At 38.1% G+C, this 25,870-nt stretch overlaps 2 protein-coding genes and 1 pseudogene across 3 annotated transcripts; 2 read left to right on the top strand and 1 right to left on the bottom strand.

Moving 5' to 3' along the window:
* Positions 1-1,203: 1,203 nt before the first annotated feature.
* LOC111337636 (dnaJ homolog subfamily A member 3, mitochondrial) lies at positions 1,204-16,138 on the bottom strand. Of its 2 annotated transcripts, none has more exons than XM_088732899.1 (14): positions 15,904-16,138; positions 15,738-15,806; positions 15,328-15,413; positions 14,225-14,305; positions 12,990-13,059; positions 12,008-12,156; positions 7,144-7,296; positions 6,353-6,500; positions 5,699-5,763; positions 5,166-5,237; positions 4,533-4,589; positions 3,887-4,002; positions 3,269-3,366; positions 1,204-1,772 (listed from the first exon to the last, which is right to left on the bottom strand). In XM_088732899.1, the coding sequence occupies exons 1-14, from the start codon at positions 16,091-16,093 to the stop codon at positions 1,648-1,650; spliced, it is 1,479 nt and encodes a 492-aa protein (XP_088589025.1). In that variant the 5' UTR covers positions 16,094-16,138; the 3' UTR covers positions 1,204-1,647. The 2 variants fall into 2 exon arrangements, with proteins under 2 accessions (XP_088589025.1, XP_088589024.1); XM_088732898.1 differs by having other exon boundaries at positions 1,335-2,432; positions 15,904-16,102.
* Positions 16,139-19,427: 3,289 nt separating this feature from the next.
* LOC148723225 (muscarinic acetylcholine receptor M3-like) lies at positions 19,428-20,268 on the top strand (annotated as a pseudogene).
* Positions 20,269-22,691: 2,423 nt separating this feature from the next.
* LOC111337646 (melatonin-related receptor-like) lies at positions 22,692-25,867 on the top strand. The gene is made up of 2 exons (XM_022943985.2): positions 22,692-23,182; positions 24,338-25,867. Exon 2 carries the CDS (start codon positions 24,376-24,378, stop codon positions 25,390-25,392), a length of 1,017 nt encoding a protein of 338 aa, XP_022799720.2. The 5' UTR covers positions 22,692-23,182; positions 24,338-24,375; the 3' UTR covers positions 25,393-25,867.
* The last annotated feature ends 3 nt before the right edge of the window (positions 25,868-25,870 follow it).

Raw genomic sequence — 25,870 nt, forward strand, 5'->3', positions numbered from 1 at the left:
GATTACCTTGGTTTTGTTAACTTCCGTCCTTGATTGGTACAGAAAACTCGCGCCACCTTCTAGACCAATCAGACGCCAGACGATGATCAATCGTGACTTACTCTCCTGGGTTTTCCCGCGCTTTTGGTAGTTCGTCCATTTTCTCTTTAGGTCCTCATTATCAGCTAATGATGACGCAAATCTTTGTTATGATTGGCTTCAGGTTTAAGTTGGTTTTGATTTTATGACATTTAGTTGAAATTGTTTTGCATTAGATTGGTTGAGTTCATTGATTTAGTTCGCAGACTAGTCACAGAAACTAATACAATCTCCTTCTGCTTTTCATATCCAGTTGAAAATTTTCTCTAAAGTTGGAATTTTTAGTTGGACAATATATGTGCTCTAGGTTAACAAAATTGTTTGATATCTTGTCCATGAACCTCACAAAAAAAAAAACCTTCGCTACGGGCAGGGCAGAGGAGATTATTTGATCCTCTGCCTTCTAGTTTTCGATGTTCAACTGGTTGTTTCAACCGACGGAACAAGTTCTTTTTCTGTAATGTTCAACGTTTAAAATCACTGGTTAAAGAACCCGCGTAAGAAAAATTCATCAATGTACTCACAAAATGACTGATACATGTATACGGCAAAGCATTCCAACTTTCCAAGGATGCAATTTAGCTTAAAGGAATATGACGGGAGCCTACTGCTCGTAAAATCGCCGTTGCGCGGTGAAACACAGCTACATCATGTGAGCTCACCATTAGCGAATTGTACTCATCAAAAATTGGTTCTTTTTCTCCTACTCCAGTTCTTTCCCAGTTTTCGCCAAGGGAAATTATTGCTTTGACAAAACATAATGTGGGACAGTAGATTAAGCGCAGGAAGCAAACGACTCTTTTCCAAAGAAATGTTACCAGTTATAAGGTTGCTTTATCTAGAATCTATAATTTTCGTTAGTTGAAGGGAAACAAAATCTTCTCAGATGCAACGCTAGAACTTTATAATAAAATAACTTTGCTAGAAAGAAAGTCAGGCACTTTTGTACTACTTTGCCATTACATCAGAAAATAAACAATTTTCAAGAAATCTATTGTTAGAAGAAAATTCCTAATCTCAATGTAGGATAGCAAACGTAAGGAGAAATAAAGAGTTTTTCTCAGAATGCTTGACAAAATTGAGTGAGAGGAATTTGATTCGAAGTAACACTACAAAAAACAAAAATTACGAAAATGCAGCTACCTTTAATCTACCGTGGGTACAAAACCAATCAAACAAACAAACATAATGCAAATAGACAGATAAGTGTGCATTACACATCGGTAAATCACTTTACCACAATTTAAACTAAACTATTTAAGACAAGCCATACAGTATTTTCTTTATTTAAAAGGTCATTAAAAACCCTGGAAATACCAGAGAACCTTCCGCCAGTATAAATACATTAATATTACCAAGTCCAAAACATAAGTCGCGCGCAATGCAATGTCCTAGGAAGATCTCGACTCGTACAACTAGGGCAGATTTTGAAACACACATTCTACGCCTAATTATCGAAGGCAGCGAAGTATTGTCTGGCATCACCTTGAACCATGACTAATTATGACGATTTACTGAAACGGCGGACAGTTCGTGCAATTTCCAGAGCAGTTTTAGCAGAGTGCGTTGTCACGCATTCCCCTGACGCCTATTATCTTTGTTGTCATCATCCTCGTCCTCGTCTCTGCAGAATGCTTTTTTCAAACGTCCCAGCAATCCGCTGTCGTCTTCTGCAGTCGTCTTCGTTGATTGGTCTGGAGAAATTGAAGAGTCAAAAAAAAAAAGGAGAGTTAATGACTTGGTGTTGGAATCCTAATTCGCTTAAGTGACTGACTTCAAAGCTTTGAATGTCGCTCGAATAAGTTTTTTTAAAAACTGTCGCACAACGGAAAAGCGAAGCAGTTGTTGCGTGATGAGGGGAGTAGTAACAGGTAGCGAAGGGGACAACCACAAGAGGAGGAAACATGAGAGCCTGATCAGGGATTTAAAACACTTCGTCACTTTCACCTTTTCTGACTCCTCAATTCCTCCTCGGTACATCTACTAAACCCTCAAATTTAACAAACTAGATTTACAAATATTGCTCTCTTTACTACTGTCTGGTCAACTTCTATTTCCTAAATTATCACAACGAGTGTTCTCCGAATCAAACTCGCGAGCTTCAACCCCCAGAAAGATGATTTGCATAAACAGGTAGGCAGCTATAGTGAACGATGCAATCATCGCTATCCTCAAAAACTGCCTCCTCGCGACTCGAGCTCTGCCCTCAGGGTCTTCGTCATCCCATGTACCGTCAGGCATGAACCGACCTAAGGGGCGCTTCTTTTTGACGACTTCTTCGAGATCAATCTCATTCGCCGTCTTTCCACCGGTGGGTGTCTCATACGCCTGCCATGTTTGGCTAGGTGGGGCGTCTGTGAGATGGAGGGACACCAACGTCATACAAACTTCGAGACGCAGTGTCACGCAAGCTCCATTTGTGAACCCTTACAAACTCAATAGTCCATTTTACAGTTCTGTGCTTGGTTGCCAAGCCTTTGAACGGGAGTGAGGCTAGAGATGACCTTGTTATGATACAAACCTTGCTCCCTTTCAAATGTAAATCACTTTGTTATCATGCTAACTAGATACAGGTCTCTATCACAACAAGGTCATCTTTAGCCTCACTCTGAATCAAAGGCTTGGCAACTAAGCACACAACTGTAAAATGGCCTATTGTTGTGGAAACTAGCCACGCCAGCTTTTATTGTGAAAACTGTGACAATTCGTCATGTTCACTTAAATTATGAGAATTTCCTGAAAGTGGGTATTTTGAAAAAAAAAAAAAAAAAAAAAAAAAAAAAACCTGAATCAATTCGAACTTAAACGCCCGCTACTTTGTTCTTCATCGGCCTGTCTTGGTCAAATCTTAATAGGAGCTCCAAATGAGACGATACACCTAACTAAAACTCTGCTACAAGTTTGTGGTGGCAGGCGTCTTATCGCAAACAGTGGAGCTTCACTCAACAAGAAAAAAAAGAAACCACCTAACGAAACAAGACAAATTAAACACACAATATAAACAAACAAACATAGGAAAAACACGTGATACTAAAATTGGACTGCCCCTTCACAGCTTAATGCGGACAATTCACACCCTTATAAAATGGCGTTGTATTTAAGATTTCTGCTGAAGAAATTCAAATATAGGGAAGAGAATGAGAGAGAAGTGAAACTGTCCACTGGCGTGGATTTGAAACAAATTACCCACCTTTGACTGATTTGTCGACTCCATTAACTGTCCCACTGACTTCATCTTCAAGCTCGGCATATGCCAATACTAAAGCCTTCTGCTTCTCATTCAAGTATCTGCATAAAAAAGCAACCATTCATATTTCGTTGCTAACACAGTCATTAAAATATCTAGCCCCTGTTAATCTTCAAACTCCGCTGAGTGACCGAGACAGAATTTCTCGTTAGAAATTATCAAAGACATAGGCACACATGTGGTGAGAATAAAATTATCAGTTAGAGGATTACGATGAGTAGATCCAATGCTTAACTCTCCAAACTACCATCATAGGAGTTCTATAGCAGACAGTTAGGAGAATTGCTGCTAAGATCTTGCAAGTTAAAGGGCCAAGCTGTTAACTACCAATATCCAGAGAAAGACAACCAACAACACTACTACTACTCTGGAATGGAATATCACCTCAACGAAGACGACGTTTCACTTTCCCGGAAGATAGATTACCCAACCTGGGTTTTCACCTGAGCATATGAAACAGAAACAAGTGCACAAGTGCGCAAACCATTTGGCCCCTCTGCCTCTTACGCACGTAGGTGACAACATAAAAATCAATGTCCAACAAGCTTCGTTCAGACTTACTTGGGTATATGTATTTTAAAATTGACAAAATGATCTCCTTTGCCCATGCCATTTAATCTTTGAATGCCACGCCCTGACAAACGGAGCTTCTGGTGAGACTGAGTACCCGGAGGGATCTGAGAGGGAAAAAAAAAAAAGGCTGAAGTTAATCAGATTTACACCAAACAGGGAGGGGAGGGGGGGTTGGGCATAGCCTAACAGACAACAAGGGGCTTGAAGAGCAGCTGGACAGATCTAAATTTGTAATGAGGTGGCTAACCACTTGTGGCTTTTACATTGACATCATTGCACACGTGACACACTTCTTCTTCTCTTTTAATAACTTTGTTCAAATTGGTTGACTTCAAGGAACTACAAAGCAACATCACATGTCTTAGACCTTGAAATGCAAAAAATTAAAAAAAAAATGCAACTATACTAATATAAAACTTCAAAACTTCCCATGAAAGCCCAAGCCTTCCCAGAAACAGAACACCCTGCCAGCCTTCAAAACTACCCACCTGCTATTCTAAACTAACTACCCATTTGTACCACATTTTATTGAAAAAACTGCTATGATCATAGCTAAACATTTTAAAATTATAAACATGTCCTTGACTGCGAGTACAAATGGAGGTTCACAAACTTACACATAATTTACACTCACTTTGATTTCAATCTCTCCATGAATACCAGGAGCACGTATTGTACCTCCAAGAATGGCCTAAAAATCAATTACACAGATATTTGGGAAAACTGGCCATTGTCAAGGGCAGGCTGATATAGGGTGTAGGGGTACACAATATGACACCTGTTTTCCATACTTTTTTCTTTTATCAAAGGTTAAAAATTTCTCATGTTTGAAACATCTTGTAAAAGAGTAATGTAGGGTGGGTGCTGTAAAGTACTCTCCTTCAGCAACAGGGAGATCGTCTCAGCACCAACCCCCCACCTCCCACCCAAGGCACCTTAAACACATTGCAAACATACTGGTGTGTGGAATAAATACTTCCCCAAAAAGGTGGGGGGAGGGGTAAGGATGAACACAAAGCAAGCAAAGTATAAAATCAGATTAACAGAAACATGTGCCAATATCCCTGCAAACCTCCCTTATCTGTCAATGAACTGGACATTGTAAGCAGGTTCTTATGACCAACAGGACATGCCCTAGGGGCTGCTACCCTGTTAGAAAGTTAACATTAGTGAGAGTCAATGTTTTTTAATATTCCTGTCCCTATACTGGTAGTAGTACAAGCTTCAAGAAGTACAAGAAAAGTATAAAGATGCTAAGGTACTTTACCTGTGTAAAACTAATTGTTACTGTTGAAGTGACATCTGCTCCATCTCTATCAAACACTTTACTCTCACTGACCTAAGAACACAAACAGAAAGATGTGTCAAAATGACCATCAACAGATATCCACAGTACACCTAAATACCTATATTTTACTACTGCTATAAGGCAGCAAAGTCAACTTAATCAGCTTGAAATAAAAAAAAAAAACCAAAACACTCGGCTACAAGTAGGGACCAATCACAGGACTTAAAAAGATGAAATTTGAATGAATGAAACTCATACAAAGACCATGCAATGAAAACGCAAAGTTGAACAAAGTTTCTCAATCAGAAAACATGTGAGTAACAATGGTTACTGGTAACTCTTGTCTGTAAGCCGAGCGAATTTCTTTAGCCCACATTTCCTTTAACTCCAGCTTAAAGTTGTGTAAAAAAAGCTCCACTTATGGCCAAATAAATACGGCTATGATACTTTAATATCCATTCTTACTTATACACCAAAATTTGAACCTACTGATAGGTTGATTTTTTGCAAACCTTAAATGTTACAAATATTTCTCCAGCTTCAACTGGCACTCTAACAGTTTGCCCATCTTCAACTCCTGCAAGTTTAAAAAGTTTTAAAATGATCACGACATCCTTTGGAAATGACTTGCTATCTTAATTTAAGAAGCAGTTAGACCTCCCCACTCTTGTTTCAAATGTGGATTGCACCATCCATCAAATAAATAGCAATCCACTTACTAACCTATCAAAAATATTATGATTTCTTTACTGGTTAGCATTTATTCAACTATCTGTATATATCACACAGGTTAATAGTGCTTTTCACACACACTGACTGCCAAGTTTGCAAGTGAATAGCAAATACTATTCACCTTCAAGCAGCTGAAGAGACAAAATCCCACATCAAGAGTTTAATTTCTGACCATTAACAGTAGTATATTGAAAGAAATAAACTAATTTTTTGGTATCTGTGTGGTATATACTAAAACATTAATTTACTTCAGTGTTATCGAAAGTAGTGGATGTTTACAGTGTACCTTGCCGCTTCATGGCTTGGTAAATATCCACCACTATTCACCTCTAATTCAGTGAATAACTGTTTTAAAATTGCCTAACATTATCAATAAATTTTCTCCCAAAGCTTTGTCATACTTATGAGAACACAATTCTTATCACTTGTGCTACCTGCAGGAACTGGGATGGTAATTGTCTTTGTCTCATTCACTCTTCCTTTTCCATGACACTTCTTGCATGGTGAGCTTATAAAAACACCCTGGCCACCACATCGCCGGCAGGTCGATCTCATGTGAAAGAATCCAGTGTTAACTGTTTCCTGAAATAAAATAAACATGGTTCATGCCTGTGCTATCTTGGACACATGACGGTGGCCATGACTAGTACTCTGATCATCCATCTGGGGGTATTCCTGAGAAGGACTACTGTCTGTAATAGTAATAATTTAGATACATCAACAAAGTTGAAATGGTAAATTGGCCACCGTAACGATTACAAAAGCTGACGTTTCGAGCGTTAGCCCTTCGTTAGCTCCGACAAAGGGCTAACGCTCAGCTTTGGTAATTGTTACGGTGGCCAATTTACCATTTAAAGTTTGTTGATATATCCAAATTATTTCGTTACACCCACCGATGCAGCCCCAAACAGTTTCTTTAGAAACTATCAGCCTTTACTGTCTGTAATAGTGATTGACATTTTAACAACCTGAGAGGAAGTCATTCTCAAAGTAGTAAGCATAAAGACTTCTGCAGAGGTTATCAAAACATCAGTCACCACTAATTTTAAAAAGAAAAAAAAAAAAAACCCATTCCTTCTCAGGGATACCCCACCAAGACCATTAGACTTAAACCAATCAAATGTGTTATCTTCCCATTCAAACCATTTACTGTCCAAAAAATTGTACAAAATCTCACACAAAGATAGAGAGCAAAGAGTTCATGACAGGAATAAAGAATTCTTACCTCTCCTGTTCCTTTACAAGTGGGACACTGTGAATAAGTAGTTCCAGGTTCTGCTCGTTTGCCATTACATCTATCACATACTACTTTTGTTCTTGTTGTAACATCTTTGTTGCAGCCTTTAGCAGCATCCATAAAAGACAGGTTCATGACATGCTGAAGCAAAAATGAAAATAACACCATGATTGAAGTAAAATGCAGTTACTTTTCTTGAACAAAGAATAATGCTTAACATAGTCATGAAAGTGCATTTCAAAATTAATTCACAGGTAATGAAAATAAATGATACTCCAATATTATCAAGGTGCCATTGTCAACCAGGAAGGTAACTCAGCAAAATACAGGACTGGTGTATTGAAGGTACTTGTATTGCTCAGAGCAATTTGGTGTGTTTCACAGCTAGGATTTATTGGAACCTGAGACTTACTCATGTGAAATAAGTGAACATTTTGATCCTGATATGGTTAATTACACAGCATGCATGATACATGCTAAATTACAATTTTTCAGCATCAAACTAGGCCAAATTGGGTGTTCAAACTACATAAACTGCCAAGAAACACATAGTTTAGATTTCCAACTGTAGTTACTGGTATATATTTAGGGAAGGATAGAATTATGTTAACTTAGAATTCAATTTATGGGACCTACATTTATTCGTCCCTATCCGAGAAGACTAAAGTATCTGACCATTTCTTGATATAGAAAGGTAGCATATTCTTCTCACTTGTTTTAAGACCTTGAGTGTTGGTCTGGCTGGGGCTCGAACCCTCGACCTCCCGCACAACAGTCCAGCGCTCTATCCATTGAGCTAACAGGGAGGCGGTACTTTTAGTCTCCCTCGCAGCCGTTTTTAGTCTCGTCACGCAACGCTTCTCCCCACAAACGGCTGCTCACATTCGAACAACATTCCTTTCCACTACTTCAACCAATCACTATTTGGGTTACATATGTTGAGAACTGTACACGCCAAAATAGTCTAACCAATCATATTGTTTGTTTCATCTTCGAGTTCAAAGCTTTGAAAATGGCGTCCTATGAAGATGCGTTTAATGTTGTTAGTAATACATTTCGAATTCCTAGTTTAAATGCGCGGCAAAAAACTGGAATTAGGAAAGTAGTTGAGGAAAGAAAGGATTTATTTGTCAATCTTCCTACTGGTTTCGGGAAATCTCTCCTGTATGAAGCACTACCACTCCTGTTTGATCTTACCTCTCAAGAGCCTGGTCATATCGTCGTCGTTTTATCACTATTTGGGAAAGCCTTATGAACGACCAAGTGTCCCATTTGAGGGAGCTAGGGCTAAAAGCTGGTAACATAAGTTCACTTGAGGGTGGTAAACGCACTCGTGTCGAAAGCGGCGAATATTCCTTAGTTTACGGATCCCCTGAAGCGTGGTTAAGGAACGAACGCTGGAGATTTATGCTGACGAACTCTGTGTATTCCATGCCAAAAAAACTCTGTGCCATTGCCGTCGATGAAGCGCATGTTGTAAGGCAGTGGTAAGTGTTTCAATAAAAACGAGTCTGCAGCAAAATGTTATTTTACATGTATGTTTTAAATTAAGCAGTATAAAGGAAAGGATAATAAGAATGTAAATATTGTAAATAGAAAATGTAAATAGTTTAGTCAGTATTAGTATTACACTGTGGTCTTATTTTGGTTATCGTTATTTTATTCTGTCTGTGTTATATTACACATGATCACATGATCACCTGTAAAAATATTGTGTCTAAATACAAGACATTATCATCGCAGCATACACTTCTGAGTGCTTCAGATTACCAATAAAATTGATATTGGGTGCCATGGTGTAGCCTATTTGATTGTCACTACTACATAGATAAAAGCTAAACTTTTTAAAATTTTATACCCCTAGACCCTAAAAGGAAGTAAATGTCCCATCAACCTATTAAAACTATGCTTGAAACTAACGTCATTTAGGGAACTAATACCCCATTCACACCAGAAAACTTGTTTAGTTAAACCAGGTTTAAATGAATAAAAATTAGAAGCAGAGAACTGAAAAACTAAATTTTCCACAAGATTCAAGCAATTGCTAAATTGTATTTTCAATGTGCCACATTTGAAGTCAACCAAATATTGATTTGAGCAGCTTCTATGGAGCTGTTGTGTTAAACCATGTTTAACAAAACAGCTTTAAAGCATGTTTAGGCTTTGGTGTGAATGGGGTATTAGTCTGACAGGACCTGTCCCGACACAAATAAAACCTAAAAGTTCTAAGATGGTAGACCCCTAGACCCTAAAATGGAGATAAATGTCCCATCAACCTATTAAAAACCTATGCTTGAAGCTAACGTCATTTGAAGAACTCAGTCCAATAGGACCTTGAAAGTCCTGGCAATGTTAAAGGAGCTAGAGACTACAGCTTTCTGCATGTTCCTTAGCACTGAATGACATTAGTATTATTATTATTAAATTATTAAAATTAATAAAGTTTTCATTATATTATTATTGTTATTATTAGAAATTTCATTATAGATTAATGCTGTCTATTTTCCTTTTGATGTGTTGGGGAACATCACAAGATAATTAAATGGAAGCCTTCTGTGAGTCTTACTTCAACCTTCTGAACATGAAAAATGCAGTAGAAATTAAGGAAAGTCAAAATAAATCAAATGTTGCTGATGTTGTGCAGTATATGGATAAGGACATGGAACTGGAATTCTATTTTGGCTGGCTTACTGATGAACTGAAACAGAGTCAGGAAAAAACAGAAAGAACTATTATTTATTGCCAGACTATAAGATAATGTGGTTTACTTTATGCTACCATTAATGTTTTACTTTAATGTTTATTGGAAATGATTCAAAACATGTGCTTGTTGAAATGTTGCATTCCTGCACTCCTGAAACCAATAAGGATAACATTTTGGAGTCCTTTCACAGAGTGGTGGAAATCAGTGTGGGGGAGGGGGTTGGGGAGAACAGTACAGCTTCTTTGGCCCTCCTAACTTGTGGTAAGAAAATGAGTGATCTAATAAATTCATCATATTTTTAAATCAGATTACTGGTCAATTTCATTGTCTGATTAGTGACATAAATTGTGTGCTACTCATACTCTATCATAGCAATTGAAAGTTTTGTCATGTGAAGTCACAAAAGATGGAACATCTGTTTGAGATTAGTTACATTTCACTTGTGAAGAAAACACTGTATACATGTACATGTAATAGAGAAAAGTAATTTATGATAATGGTCTGAAGTTTGATTAAGAATGCTATGAAAGATTCCATGGGTTATATTGACCAATTGATTCTTTGAAAATTGAATCTCTTCATTGGTGCTGCTGCCAGTATCAAATTGTATTCTTCTTGCATATTGAGCAAAAATGTTAGACTGCTATTAGTCATTATTCAGTGAGATTGCAAATCTTTCAGACTTTTGAATAGATCAGAATCGTATGAAGACATATCAACATTTATATCAACATTTGTGTTGTTCCAGACTATTCATAGACTACTTAAACTGCAGTGGCATACTGAATAGACAGCGTGAATTCTCAAAAGCTATGGACTACAGAATTCAATTTCCCATGAGGCAACAAAAAAAATGTTTTGTTTACTGTTTACCTAGCTCTGATACCCCTGAGCATGTTTTTCTTGTGTTTGTTTATCCAGTGATAATTTTGAGGCATCTAAATCAATACACCATTAGAACCAATAGGAAATCTTGCCGGAGTATAACATCCCTCTTGGCTGATTGTGGTAGAAATATTAGAATTGGCTGTGGCATTAGAGGTACAAGTCGTATTGATCGGATCGAATTGTAAACATTTCGAGGATTTCCCACGGCACGAAGCTTGGATTTCTCCACCGTCGCTCTCAACGCTCAATAAGCGCTTCTTTCTGGGAAGTTCTCGATCCTTGAAGATTCCCTTCAATTCATCTTTGAACTCTTCAAGATGAACAGAGGCCTTTTTGAACTTGATCAGTCGTCGGTAGCAAGCTTTACAAACTGACAACTCGCTGGTCGCTGAATAGCAGCTCACATTCACATCCAGACAGGAACTAATATTCGCCGGAAAATCAAAAGAACTTTTTCCAAAAACATAAAATTTTTTCTTTTGTCTCAACTGAGGAGGAACAAATAAAAGAACGATCACTTTGCAAAACCTTCTTCAGGGTTTCCTCCAGCAAGAAACTACGATGAAATGCAGAATTTGAAAACGCGGGAATAACGATAGTGATTACAATCTCTTGTGCTCTGATTGGTTGCATAAGAAACGATGTCAGCGATCTCATTGTTGCAAAGACAACAAAGGGAAAGGAATGTTGTTCGAATGTGAGCAGCCGTTTGTGGGGAGAAGCGTTGCGTGACGAGACTAAAAACGGCTGCGAGGGAGACTACGGTACTTTGTGCACGTGCCACACCATTTTGAGAAACATTTAATTGGCTCAGATTTAGAGAAGTTTTTCTCCAAAATGACCTTTTGGACACACCCCTTAATTCCATGAAATTCTACAAATTTCCTGACACCTAGCAAAATAATTTTTTTCTCCAGATTATATGTAAAATCATATATCGTATGTGAAAATTGAAAGTCACTGCAACAAATTCTGTCACGAAATATTTTATTCTCAAAATTGGCAAAAATTCACCAATTAGCCTCCAGTACCATCTTAAGGCCCCTGGGTTGAGTGAGCAAGATATCACTGTACCTTTATTAATAAGTTTGGTTACTTTGACAATGGTGTGATGGTGATGCAGAAGTCCCGGTTAACTTCACTAGTTTTAACCAGTCACTGGGAAACTGTACATGATTTTTTTCTTTTCAAAAGAAACTATCAGGAAGTGGGGTAGAAAAAAAAAGAAAATAAACAAAATCCACTTTTTAATATTCTAACCTGCTGGATTTCTTGAAAATCAGAACCAAATCCTCCACTTCTAGTCCCAAAGCCAAAGGGATTGTCTCCTCCCCGAAAGAAGGACTTTAGGATATCTTCTGGGTCAATACCTTCACCAAATGGATTTCCATCACCATAGGGGTTACCACCTAGAAGACATCATTTGAACCACAAAAGTCATTATTGTCCTCAATTACAATTAACTTAAAGGGACAAAATTTCAATGTTAAATTTCCAAGCCTTTAACAGAAACAAAGCTAACTATTAGGGTTTTATCTCATTTAAATGGAAATACTATGGCTGTCACTATGACAGTAACAGCAAACTGTCTATGAAGATGAAAGTTGGAGCTGCTTCATTAGGCACTGGATGTAGGAAAAATATTTGGTTATCACTGACAGCGTAAGCACATTTCTTTGACTAAATTTTGATGGCCCACAAATTTCGTAAAGAAATATTGTGGCAAGAGAATAGTGAAGAAGCCAAAGGATTCTGTAACCTCCAAATGCATAATGTAAACATTTAACCCTTTCTCTCAAGGAAGTAATTGGTTATATAACTTCTCCCTATAATATCCACACATAAGCCAGCAAACAGGTAATAAGAATACTCAAACTTATCAGGTAGAAGTTAGTATCTTGATCTAACACCAAATTCTCTCCACTAAGTTACATGGAAATGTGTAGAAGCTATCGTGTCAGGCAGGTTGAATAGTTGATTGAAATGAAAAACTATAACATGATTTATTAAGATTACGGGGCTTGACACTAACGGTAGCCCACTAACCACAGACTAGTAGAAATTCAGTTTTGGCTAGTGGTTTTCAATTTCCACTAGCCAGTTTCACTAGTAAACAGACTGAAATTGTCGTAACATCTAAAAACATCTAAGATGTCACTAGCCACTTGGCTAGTAAGTTGAAAAGTTAGTGTCGAGCCCTGAAGAAACCAAATGATTACAGAACATTAAAAAGACTATTTACCTGCTGCACCACCAAAATCTGCAGTTCCAAAATTGTCATATGTACTCCTTTTATTGTCGTCACTAAGAACCTTTGATGTGGATTTAGGAGAAAAATTTATGAGTTGCAACTTTGAAATACAGTTCTCCTTCTCAAGAATACACATTGTAATAGTGTCAGCTTCTGATCATGGAAGTAATTCTTACTCTTTTTACTTGCTTGATTAGCTAAGAAGTCTGCTTCCTATTCGCTTTAAATAGCAGAAGTGTTGATTGAGCTCAAAAAAATTCTAGCCTAAATTTCTCATATCTCTGATCTGTACCCTTACATACATACATACATACATACATACATACATGCATGCATACATGCATGCATACATGCATACATGCATGCATGCATGCATGCATGCATGCATGTTGGCCCTGAAAAGTGTGGTGGTGTTGGCCCTGAAAAGCCCCTATGGGGAGTGGTCAATTAACTTATGCATGCATGCATAAGTTAATTGACCACTCCCCATAGGGGCTTTTCAGGGCCAACACCCACCCATCCCACCCATGGGAGGACATCCACCACACAGTAATCTTGTGTGTCAGGGAAATTAACGTCTCCTACCCCTAACCCTGCAGAAGACGGGGCCTACGGTTTATTCATCCTTATCCGAGAAGACTAGTACATCTGTCCATTTCTTGATTATAAAAGGTAGAAATTCTCCTCACTTATTTTAAGACCACGAGTATTGGTCCTGCCGGGGCTCGAACCCTCGACCTCCTGCACAACACAATCCAGCACTCTAATCAATTGAGCTAACTGGGTATGGTTCACCACTACCATTCTCTTTTGCTTTGTTTTATCTTAAATCCATTTAAATCTACAAAAGTAATGTCTCCCCAATAGAAAAGGAAAGATAGGAAAGATAGGAAAGATTTACAAGCAAAAACTAAACCTCTAAAAATATTCTTACATGGCGTATTCAAGTGTAGAGGTCTTTTTTTTTTTTAACAACTTTATTGACCATTACACATATTACATACAGCAAATTAGACGACCTAAAAGAAATGGGATATATGTACAAAGTGATTTAAAGTGATAAGGAGGAAAGGTCAAAAGGGCTGGTGCAAACAGGAAACGAGGACCCATGCGAGGCACAGCCGTCTAGGCAAAGAAAAGGGAATTATGCTTGCCCAAATTTCATAAAAATTTAAAAAAAAAGTTAAATACAAAAACACGATAATAGAATATAACCAGTGACATACCTCATATGCTTCACTTATTTCCTGAAACTTTTCAGCAGCATTAGCACCTTTGTTTGTATCTGGGTGGTATTTTTTGGCCAACTGAAAGAAGATAGTGGACAGTGTAAAGATAAGATTAAGTCTAGATGCAAAAATAAACAAATAGATAAATAAATAGATAAATAAATAAAAAACTACTCTTGGAGAAACTAAAACTGATATGTAAAAGATCCAGTTTTCACTAATTTGGCTAAGTGAAAATTATCTAGACTCCAACATGAGGAAATTTTCACACTTCATAATAAAGTTGTCTTATTTTGAGTTGGTGCACAGGCTTGGATCAGAAGATGAACCGTACGTGCTTAATTCATTGCATAATTCATTGCATCTACTGTTGGTTAACCCTTAAACTCCCAAGAGCGACAAGCATCTCATTTCTCTATACATTACCATCCCTGAGTCAAACATTAAAGTTGGGAGAATACTAGAAATGATCACCCACTCAAGAAGCTCTTGATTGATAAACACTTTCTCCCCTTCAATACCATAGGAAATGTATAAAGAACAGTATGGAGAAGATGCATACTGATGTTAGGGTGTTTAAATAGTTTAAGAGAATAAATAGGACCAGCTTCAGGAAGAAAATAAATGTGGCGTTGTGCTTGTATTTGAATATTCCACATCTTGAATTTCAAGTGATGTAAAACACCTTCTCCTTTATTTTCTTCCCTGTAAAATTTAGGAAAAACCCTTGCATGCGAGTCTCTACAGCTTCTCAATTATTTGTAGACTCTACCCCTCATAACTGCAGCTGCTGCATACTGCAGATTATGTTCCTGTTATAAATGGTACTAATGAGTGTAAGTATCAGAGGTGAATGTACACCCAAATACGGGCGATAAGTAAACAACTTGTTCTTTCAAAATACGACAGCCATTAAAATGAGGTTGATGACAATATCTTGCTGAAGATGCAATAGCAGAGGTATCACAATTTCTCTTCATTTATTTTTGTAAGAGATCATGTATAGGAATAAATTTGAAATGTCGTACATAAGACAATTTTGAAATTTCTTGAATACACATGCACACATTTAGGAAAGAACGAAATGTACATGTACTCACATTAAAGTAAGCCTTTTTTATTTCCTTTTGGTCTGCATTTCGTGGTACTCCGAGAATTTTGTAATAATCTTTCTTGTAAGTTGGATCTGTGAAATATAAATTTTCCGACATAAGTAATTACAGAATATTTCTAAAACATCACCCCTATATAGCTATAAATACACGTTAGACAAGAAACGAAATTTCTTCGCATTGAACTGAAGTAAAAACGATGGGCATTTTTTTCTCAGTTCATGCGTAGCTGTCGACAAAGATCTATTTGTAAACAAGCCACATCGAAAAGATCAATCAAAATTTTAACTCGGACCGGCATTTCCAATATTTCATGGCATGAACACGTGGTTTGAAACTACGATCACCGCAAAAAAAATTACCGTTGAAACCCTTCTGATATTATTTGTTTTACTAACCTGACGTGTGAAATTCCCTAGGCGAAGAAATCGCTCCCAAAAATGAGGGGCTAATCTTACGCGAAGACGCTGAGGATAGAGAAAATAAAGTGGTTAAAGAGATTATGTAAGCTTGTTATCGAAAAAGTAGGGTTATGTCAGCTGATATACGGAAGCAAGTTCTCACCTGAAGAAAAGAAAATTCCACTTCTACTTGACGCAACCAGCAAATTATTTCCTATTCTTGAAAAATTGCGCACATTAAAGCCATGTCTTGATATGAGTGTCTCTCTTGAACAAAAAATGCATCGCTGTAGTAGCAGCCCTCCCTCTCGCCGAGCCGCCATGTTGGCAACCGACTGGGAAAGTACAAACATATGCGCACAGTGGTATGACGCAATGGTAAATTACTATATTTAGATGAAGAGAACTGAAATGAAGAAAAGGGAAAGAAGGAAGAGACTGGGATATAGACCAAACAAGAAAGATCGTTCTTTGAGACAGACCAGTAGAATGAATCCCATTTACAAAAGTTGTCAACTTTTAAGCGCTAAGATGGACCAAAAATAAAATTGACTTCCAGATTAACCTCGCACCCATTTCTCTTCCGTAGGCGAAGCCGTGATCTGGGTTCGAAACAACTTCTAAAAGCAAATGTAAGTACAAGGTTTATATTACGGAGCTAAGATCAACGAAATGAGAACTTTTCCCCAAATTTTTTTTTTTTTTTTTTATATCTTGAAATCTGAATGGTTGTTCTGAATAAGGGCTTTCTCATTCCCTGGATAAACTTGCGGGACTTACAACTGATCGAGATGAGCGGCTAGAAGATGATGAATAATAAGATTTAAAGGCCAACTGTTGAAAGGTTATGATACTTGGATGGTCGACGGTGAAAATTTCTCCTTTCTGCTAGTTGAGTTATCAAATTAAAGCCGTTTAAAGGCTGACGGCAACGCCCCATTACCAGCCCTGGGTGCCCTCTTTTGTGGTTTTAAACTAAAATCAAACAACCTTGAATTTTCATGAATATTAGCAGTCAACACATTGAGCGGTCTCTAAGAAAAGGCATTGTATTTACAATAGTAAAGCAGGTGAATTGTGCGGATGAAGTGATCGAGGCTGTTACCGAAAAAGGCGCTATTTATAGGGCACTGAGATTTTATTTAGCTTAATGGAAACCTGGGAGCAAATACTGATTGCTACAAATTTCTGGAACAAACTTATTTTTGTCGTATTGGAAAAGATCGGATGTCTGAGTTTCATCACAGACAACGGAACTGAATAATGAATAAATAAATAATAACATATAATAATTTAGCAATGGACATTCCAATGGGTGGCTCTTCTTGTCCACTGTTTCCAGATCGAATTGGAATTTGGAATGTTGGTTTTTGCAGAGAGAGGAAAACCAGAGGACCCGGAGAAAAACCCTCGGAGCAAGGACGAGAACCAACAACAAACTCAACCCACATGTGACGCCAGGTCCGGGAATCGAACCCGGGCCACAGTGGTGGGAGGCGAGTGCTCTCACCACTGCGCCATCCCTGCCACCATAGTTTGTTGCTATACCGCATGGCTCGATCATGTATGGTGGTGCGTTTTTGTAACTTTTTACATACGTAGTCGGGTGCTAAATTATTGGCACACTTATGGGCCATAACTGTATCTCTAAGTTGCAGTGTCTGGCTCACTGACAACCAGTTAAGTTGGTGCAGTAGGGGAGTAACATGATCGTGCTTCCTGGAACCGGTGATGATCTTACAAGCAAAGTTTTGGATCAGTTGTAGTTTCTTTATATTAGTGGAGGATGTATTTCTGACCACACTGTTGAGCAATAGAAAACTTTGCTGAATACCAGTGATGAAATAACAAGCATTAGTGTTTCCTTGTCGAAACTGTTTTTAACTCTGTTGATCTGGACTAGTTTTGATAAACAAGAAGAGACTAAGTAAGAAATGTGACTATCATAGGTCAGGTGTGAGTCAATGATCCCACCCAAGTCTCTTGCTGAGTCAACAGGGGTTAGGGACTTCCCAACGAATGACACTGAGAAATCATTGGAATGTCTATTTATCAGCTGCCTTGTGCCAATCAGCATAAATTTCGTTTCATCGGGGTTTATTAGCAACTGGTTTTCGCAACACCAAATAGCGACTCTTTGTAAGTCCTCCTCGAGCTTAAACTTGGCATCGTTAGAGTCAGTTGCATTGAAAGATAACAAGACTTTAGAGTCATCGACATAAGACTCAAGATGGCAAAATTGACGCGCGTATGGTAGATCGTTCAAGTAAATGCAAAAAACGGAAAGGAGGAAGTATCACGCCCTGAGGAACTCCGTGCGTGATCAGTAGTGGATCCGACCGGATGGAGCCGATGCACTCTGATTGGGTACGGCCAGACAAATAGCTCTGGAACCACGTGATCGTAGTGGCTGACACTTCCATGGTAGAGAGTTTTTGGAGCAACCGGCTGATGGCTAATACCGTCGAAAGCCTTTGAGAGGTCAAGTAGTATTAGTGCACTAATTTTCTTCTTGTCCATGGCCTCAAGAAGGAGGTCTGTGATGTAGATATTCAAAGTCTCAGTTGAGTGGAGTGACTTGTTACCGGATTGGTGGGAAGAGAGGCGGTTGTGAGAGATAAGATAAGTGCTAAATTGTTCCAGAGCAATTTTTTCACACACCTTTAAAGCGAAATTGAGTAATGAAAGCGGTCGGTTGTTTGATGGTTTTTCATGGTCTCCTTCTTTGAGGAGGGGTATGACTTCAGCTGTCTTCCAGTCTGAGTGTGGACGTGCCGAGAGAGCAGTTGATGATCTCTGTCAGGGGACCCAGTACTACTTGTAGGCAGTCTCTGATCACTTTGGCCTTGACTTTGTCTGGCCCTGGGGCCTTAGTCAATGGAAGTGATAAGATGACGCGTCTCACATCTTCACAGCTCACGGGGCTGAAGTTGAAGTATTCATCAATAGGTAGAACAGGGGGTAGAAGAGAGGCGTTTACAAAGGTGATATCATTGTCATTAGCCAGCTGAGCTAGCAGCGGTCTTAGCAGCACTACTTCCGACTGATGAAAAGTATAAGTTGAAATCATTTACAACTGACTTAAGGTCTTTCGAGTTGACATGTCTCTCTCTCGGTCTTTCGACAGAACGATGTTGTTAATTACTTTCCACAGTGAGCTTGGGTTACTCTTATTGATTTGAACCTCTTGATAAGTGTATGTCCTTTCCGAATCAATAAGGACTCGTTTGATGTCATTACGGGAGATCTTGTATCTTGTCCAGTCGGAAGCGTCGCGCGTCTGAAGAAAACGACGATGAAGGCCATCTCTAGCCCTCATGAGTTCTTTAATATCATTATCATTATCATTATCATTCATATCATTAGTAACAAATGGGCAAGGGCGGTTACGGATCTTGATGGTTTTCACTGGGGCGTGTACGTCAAGTACTTGACGGAAAACATTGTTGAAAGTGTTAAGCTTGATGTTTACATCAGAACCATCGAACACCGAAAGAAACGAGTCAGAGTATGAAGCCAACTCAGCGGTAAATAGCTCCGGGTCATAGTTCTATTCTCAAGGCTCATTTTCATTTTTATTATAACTTTCTACTTTTTTACACCTAGCTGAAAATCATTTTTTTTTTCACTGAGCCGGTGCGTGCACAGGTCACGTTTTTTCCACGACACAACCTAGGGAACTTTACAATGCGTAATCCAGGCAATCTTTCTACAACGTCGCTCCGAATGGCGCGTTACTTTTCGCAGAGAGGGTCTTTACAAACTATTCTGGAGAGCTTTCCCATGGCGATAGTGATGTTGATTGCGTTTCTAGGCAATGCTTTAGTTTTATGGGCAGGCAGAGAAATCCACGCCTGCGCACCACGCTAAACTAGTACATCACGGCTTTGGCATTGACCGATGTGTTCATGTCATTCCTTGGTATGCCGCTGTCCTTGAGCGTTTGATCGCGGGACACTGGCCTTTCAGCGGAGCGGTATGTTCGTATCACGGTTACACTGCTACAACTCTTGGATCGGCGTCACTTTTTATTTACCTTAACTTCTGTAAATCCTTATTTCAAAGCTGTACGCCCAACCTATACAGAGCGTATTTCAAAGTGAAACCAGTGTTAACTTCTTTGTCACTCGCTTGGCTAGGTGCTTCGTCTGGCCAATATACTTCCTGTTAAAGGGGAACTTCCGCTATCATCCGGGAAAATTCTGCTGCATTTACGACCTCGATGACGTCAGTCTCGCAGAGGGGCTCGCCCTGAATCATAGCATTAATTCGTCGTGTTTACGCTCAGCATAATCTCTTTCAGCTATTTTAGGGTATTTCTAACAATTCGGAAACACAATGCTATGACTCTGCATAACAGACCCGATAATTCTCCAAGCATTTCTGCCAAGGATCTAAACGTTACAAGGCTTCGTTTGTTGTTTAATAGTTTAAAATCAAATATTACATCGCAGCCAAGGGGCTGAATTGCATAATATTTTACAATGATATGCTATGTTATAGTAGATACATACTAGAGTATAATACATACAGGAATATAATAAAAAATTACATTGTATCAGAAACTATGAAAAGATAAAATATCACTAAGATCGAGTAATACTAGGCAGGCTTGATCAATCGAATGTTCACACTGTGTTGTTTGCTAGTCGGCACATGCTCGGGATAGAGGACCGCTGAAAACGCTTGGTGCGCACGCCTGGGAGGTCGTACTTCTTCTATCTCTCCTTAGGTTATAATGGTTTACATGATTGGTAGGAAATAAGTGAGATAGTTTGTGGTCATTAGAGATTGCATCAAACAGTTTAGAACACTGTTCCTCGCGCCGAGACTGAAAAGTGTCTAAATTATAGTTACTCAAGCATAGACTGTAAGAAGAATCTGGTAAGATGGTACTTAAAGCCCTTTTCTGTACTCGTTCGATATCATTACTTAAATACTCGGGCAATACAAGATTAAAAACGGGCGAATAATATTCCAGGACAGATCTAATAACAGTGCAGTAAAAGTTGATTATATCACGAGGGTCCACTCCCGCTCTCCTAAGGAGAAACAGGAAATATAATCTCTTATTGGCCTTCTTGATACATACATACATACATATATACATGCATGCACACATACACACATACATACATGCATACATACATACATACATACATACATACATACATACCTACATGCATGCATATATACATACATACATACTTTATTTAAGGTATCGAAGAATAAACAACACAAATAATACCCTAACAAGGAAGTTTAAGAGGTCAACCCTATGTAAATAAACTTCCAAAGAAATAAAAATTAAAAATTTATGCTTATGATAAAATCTAAGATGGATAAAAACCTAATCAATACGTATGTATAATTTAAGAGCTGTTTTGAAACGTGTTAAGTTACCTGTCTCAACGAGATTGGCGAGCAGGTCATTCCATTCACGAATGATTTTAACAAAAAAAGAGCATTTATAACAATTACAATTTGCCAATTTAACCTGCAGTTTGTAATTGAGGTTGGACCTAGTACGTTTTGAAGCAAATTTAAAAAAATCACAAAAATGAAGGCCATTCAGCCCGAATACAAGTTTATAGCATTCTGCCAAGGAAAAATATAGCCCTCTATCAGTCAACTTCGACCAATGTAACATTTCCCAACGATCTTTATATGACATCTCACCCCTTCGCTGACCTAAAGCCAATCGAGAGGCTCTTCTCTGAATTTTCTCCAAGACCACTTCAGACCACTTCTTCAGGTGAAATAAGTCGGACTGAAAAATATTTGTGTCTCTAGCTATGTCGGAGATCTCTCTGTAAACCTTAGTGTCATCTGCATACAGTTTAACCGTAGATGAAATACCTGATGAGATGTCATTTACTTATAAAATGAATAAGACGGGACCAAGGATTGTTCCCTGGAGTACTCCTGATAAAACTGGAGACGAGGACGAGCAAGTGCCTTGCAGGACGACGCGTTGCATCCGGCCAGTTAAAACATTTCGAAACCACTGAAGAGCGTTGCCGTCGATACCGTGACGCTCAAGCTTGAAAAGGAGACGTTCATGCGTACGCTGTCAAACGCCTTGGAAAAATCCAAAAAGGCAATGTCAGTGGACTTCTTGTTATTGCGTGATTTCGCCCAGTCGTCATAACAAGAGAGCAGCAAAAGTACCCAACCCAGAGCTGAAAAAAAAAAATGATATGGCATATACAAATCATGGCAAATAAGTATATACGCTCTGCCAGAATCTTTGAAAATGTGGGTACTGGTATAACACAATTTTTGGAGCATTGAAAGAATTAGAGGTTGAGTAAAAACACTAAAAGGTAGTGTTGAAGAATATTAAGTTTCTCTCGCATGCAAAACAGAAAGCATGTCACATTCCACATATTTATGAGAGTTCCCTGATCCACAAGAAAGAGTTGATTTGAGAATATATTGTCTAATTGACAATCAACCAATAATAAATAGTAACAAATAATACTATTTGAAATTATAATAATTATAATAATAGCAATAAAGTAATAATTTACTGAGGGATTAGCTTGAAAGCCTCATAGTTCACCTATCCACCAGGCTCCAACAATGATTTCCTATGCTTCTTTTAAGTTCGCCTGTTTATTGAAAATATTTATTTTATTTTAATTTATAGCAATTTAATTGTTTTGGATATTTCTTTAAGAAGTTCCGTTATTCTGCTTCGCTTCCTCCAGGAGGCAGTCACCACCGAAAAATTGTACACGGATGAAAAATTGGAGAGTTATCAAAAAACTAATGTGATTCCAACTTACTGTAATTAATGTGTTTGTCACAATATTTTTTCATGTCACTAGCTCTTTTAATTTCCCCTGAGTCACGGAAATTTGCGCGTGATCAATAAATCATTACAATGGGGTATTATCTTTATACTAAAAGGAAATTGAACGTACTGAAACTATATCAGCGAATTAAAGAACTCTGTGACTGTGTATATTGGATCTGTGTAATGTAAACTCCATTTAGCTCAATCGATGGAAGCTAACCGAATGATAGCCATGATCATGTTAAGAGATGATGAATGACTGTGTCAAAAAAAGAAAAAAAGAAAATTGAATTTCTCGATAAATTGTTGTCATAGCAGCGTTGCAGGGACGGAAACCTGAACTTAGATTCCTTTTTCAATCAATTCGTTCCTTCAGTTTTACTCTCGTCCATGTTTACCAACTGTCAGGTAAGACAGGTGAAATGAGACAAAAAAATGAGCTGCGAATTAATTACTTTTGCTTCGAATAGTGACCTCACGTAGCGAAAGCTGTTGTTCAGCGAGTGGATTTAAATCAAAATTATAAAACATTAATGAAATACATGGTTTGATTAAAGTGAAGTTATCGACGAAAATGTAAGCAACCTTTCACTGTTCAAAGATATCGAAAGACGTCCTATGTTAAAAAGAACCGATTGAGGTAAGTGACATGCGTTGGGGAAAGCTTTAGATGTTATGTACCACACTATATTTTGCGCTGTGATTTTCTTGTCTAAACTAGCACCAATACAATGTGGTCCTTGGTTTGAAAGGAAAAGTAAGTTGATAACTCATTCAAGTGTTCACGAAGTGCATTATCCCCGTAAAACTCACCCTAATCGTTCGATTTCATACCGTTTCATACGTATCTCTTAAATCGTTATTAAAATTCATTCGAATGTTATTTTCCTCAAGACTCGAGAAAATCAAGTTCAGAATCTAATTTAATTGAAAGGAACCTGAAATAGAAAGTAGGTGAATCATAAATAAAAAGAGCTGAACAGGTAATGACAGAAGAAAAATCCTTTTTGCACGGCATTTTACGGAATACCCATGATAATCAAGTGATTTCTCATAGACTCATTTCAAGAACAGACAGAAAATCAGTTTAGTATAAAAAAACTATATGTATGTTATGGAAAATTTCCTCCCACTGTTAGTCCCTAGAACGACACACGATAATCGCATGACAGTGGCGTATAGTCTTTCCAAGGCAAAAAGGAAACAGAAAAAAAACAACTGTGGCATTTTTCATGCAGAACTTGGGTAAGACATTTGAGGGAGAGGCAGTTCACACTCAGTTGATTACATCAGCTAATAGCGTTAGCCATGTCCTTTTCCAGGAATGATGTCATCAATTATGCTACTCAACATCCTTTTAAAATGGTGTTGAGTTTCTTGTTGTGTTGGGTCACTGCTTTTGTGATTAAATTAAAGCATGACCAAACAACATAAGAGCAAAAGGACCTGCCTCTTTAGGCGTACAAGCCCACGCAAAGGGTTTATTCAGGGGGCTAGACAGCTGTCATCCGTGCGCTAAAGGTTTGCTCTTCTTGAAATATTTTACCCGAAATATTATGTTCGTCATTTTGAAATTCGCTTCATTAATTCTCCATTTCATGCCAATATTGCGCCTCCTTGCTCTACTTCCGTCTCGTTCTTCCTCTGTAATGACAAACTACATATATAGTTCATGTGCGTTGAAGGTATTTGTGCATGACATAACTCATGGTTCGAAAGACTTAGTAGAGGTTCGAGGGATGTTTCCGACATTTTTATTACGTTTATCAATGTTTTATCTCTTTTACGGCAACAGTTCACCCAGCTGACAATTCAGGAAGAGGATCCAGTAAGATGTTTACGGACAACGAAGTTCAGTTAAACCGAAGTGAAATGTTCGCTTTGCAGCTAGCAACGAGAACAAAAGCCGAGATTGTCACAGAACTGGTTGTATTTGTGCTAGTAGGTTTAATCGGTGTGTGCGGGAACTTTCTTGTACTCTTTGTCATAAGTCTGACACCATCGTTAAGAACTATCTCCAACTTTTACGTAGCTTCTCTAAGTGCGATGGAATTACTGCTGTCTTTCTTCATTTGGATTTTTTTACCAGAGGTAACGGTGAAAGGAAAGTGGACTTTTGATGACGCTACCTGTCAATTTGTAGGATTCACGACGGCCATGTTGGCCACAGGTTCTATTTATTCCATGGCTTTAATCGCAATCAATCGATACTTCCTCATGGTCAAATCGAACCTTCATCGTAAGTACTTTACCAAGAGAAACGCTTGTATATCGATTGCTGCGTCATGGATCTTAGCTGGAAATTTTCCTGTGTTTTACATGATTTTCGGCAACAAGTTTGAATTTCATTCCGGAAAAGGCGTCTGTGTCTTTGATGTGGCGAAGTTGAATATAGTGCACGCCTTTTTGACAGGTTTCTTCAACATTCAGCTTCCATATCTTGTCATTTCGTATTGTTATTTCAAGATTTATAAGAAGGTGAAAGAACACAATGCATTACTGAGGCGCCCTGGACGCGATAACGGAAGCGGTAGCGGAATTTCAGCGAAGGAAATTAGAGTAACAAAATTACTGTTCGCTATTGTGTTGAGTTACACGATTTGTTGGACGCCATTTTATGTCATCGATTCACTTGGGGTGTTTCTTGGTCAATTTTTCGCCCCTCGCCTTATTTACGTGTTTTACAGCATTTTTGTTGGCAGTACTACTGCCATCAGCCCGATAATCTACGGCGTTTTCAACAAAGAGCTAAAAGGAGAAATGGTAAAACTTTTAAAATCGAAATGCTGTTGTATGTGCAGCAAAGTCAAAGTTGGAGTCTCTGTTACAACGTCAAATAGGCATTCATGATAACGCACCTGGTGCGAAAAGATAGCCAGCTCTAACAAAGAGCCTAGAAATGTATGATATTGATTCTCAGTACAATCCTAGAAAGATCACAAACGAACTTAAAACCGTATTAGTTCCAAACATCTTTGACAGAAGTTTCTGTCTTCAAAATTTTAATTTCCTTTTATGGGTTTTGGTAAAAATTTAATGAATAAATTGTAATCGTGAGCGCTTGTATTATGCTAACTACTGTTAATTGCACGCTGAAACTATCTTTGTAAACTTATAACTTCAGATTATATATATTATGTCAAAAGCGTAATGTGATTTTATCTCGAGGCCCGTCATTTAAAACCAGACTTTTAAATGATCTATACTTGTCATACTTGAAGCTTTATGCTGTTCTTGCTAGCACTATTTGAGTTCCACTGTATGTGGCCACATGGCCAAAAGGCAGTTTTAACCAGCAGTCAATAAAAAAGAAAATTAATTTATATTT

The sequence above is a fragment of the Stylophora pistillata genome, chromosome 9 (assembly GCF_964205215.1).
Source record: "Stylophora pistillata chromosome 9, jaStyPist1.2, whole genome shotgun sequence".
Classification (NCBI taxonomy): Eukaryota; Metazoa; Cnidaria; class Anthozoa; order Scleractinia; family Pocilloporidae; genus Stylophora; species Stylophora pistillata.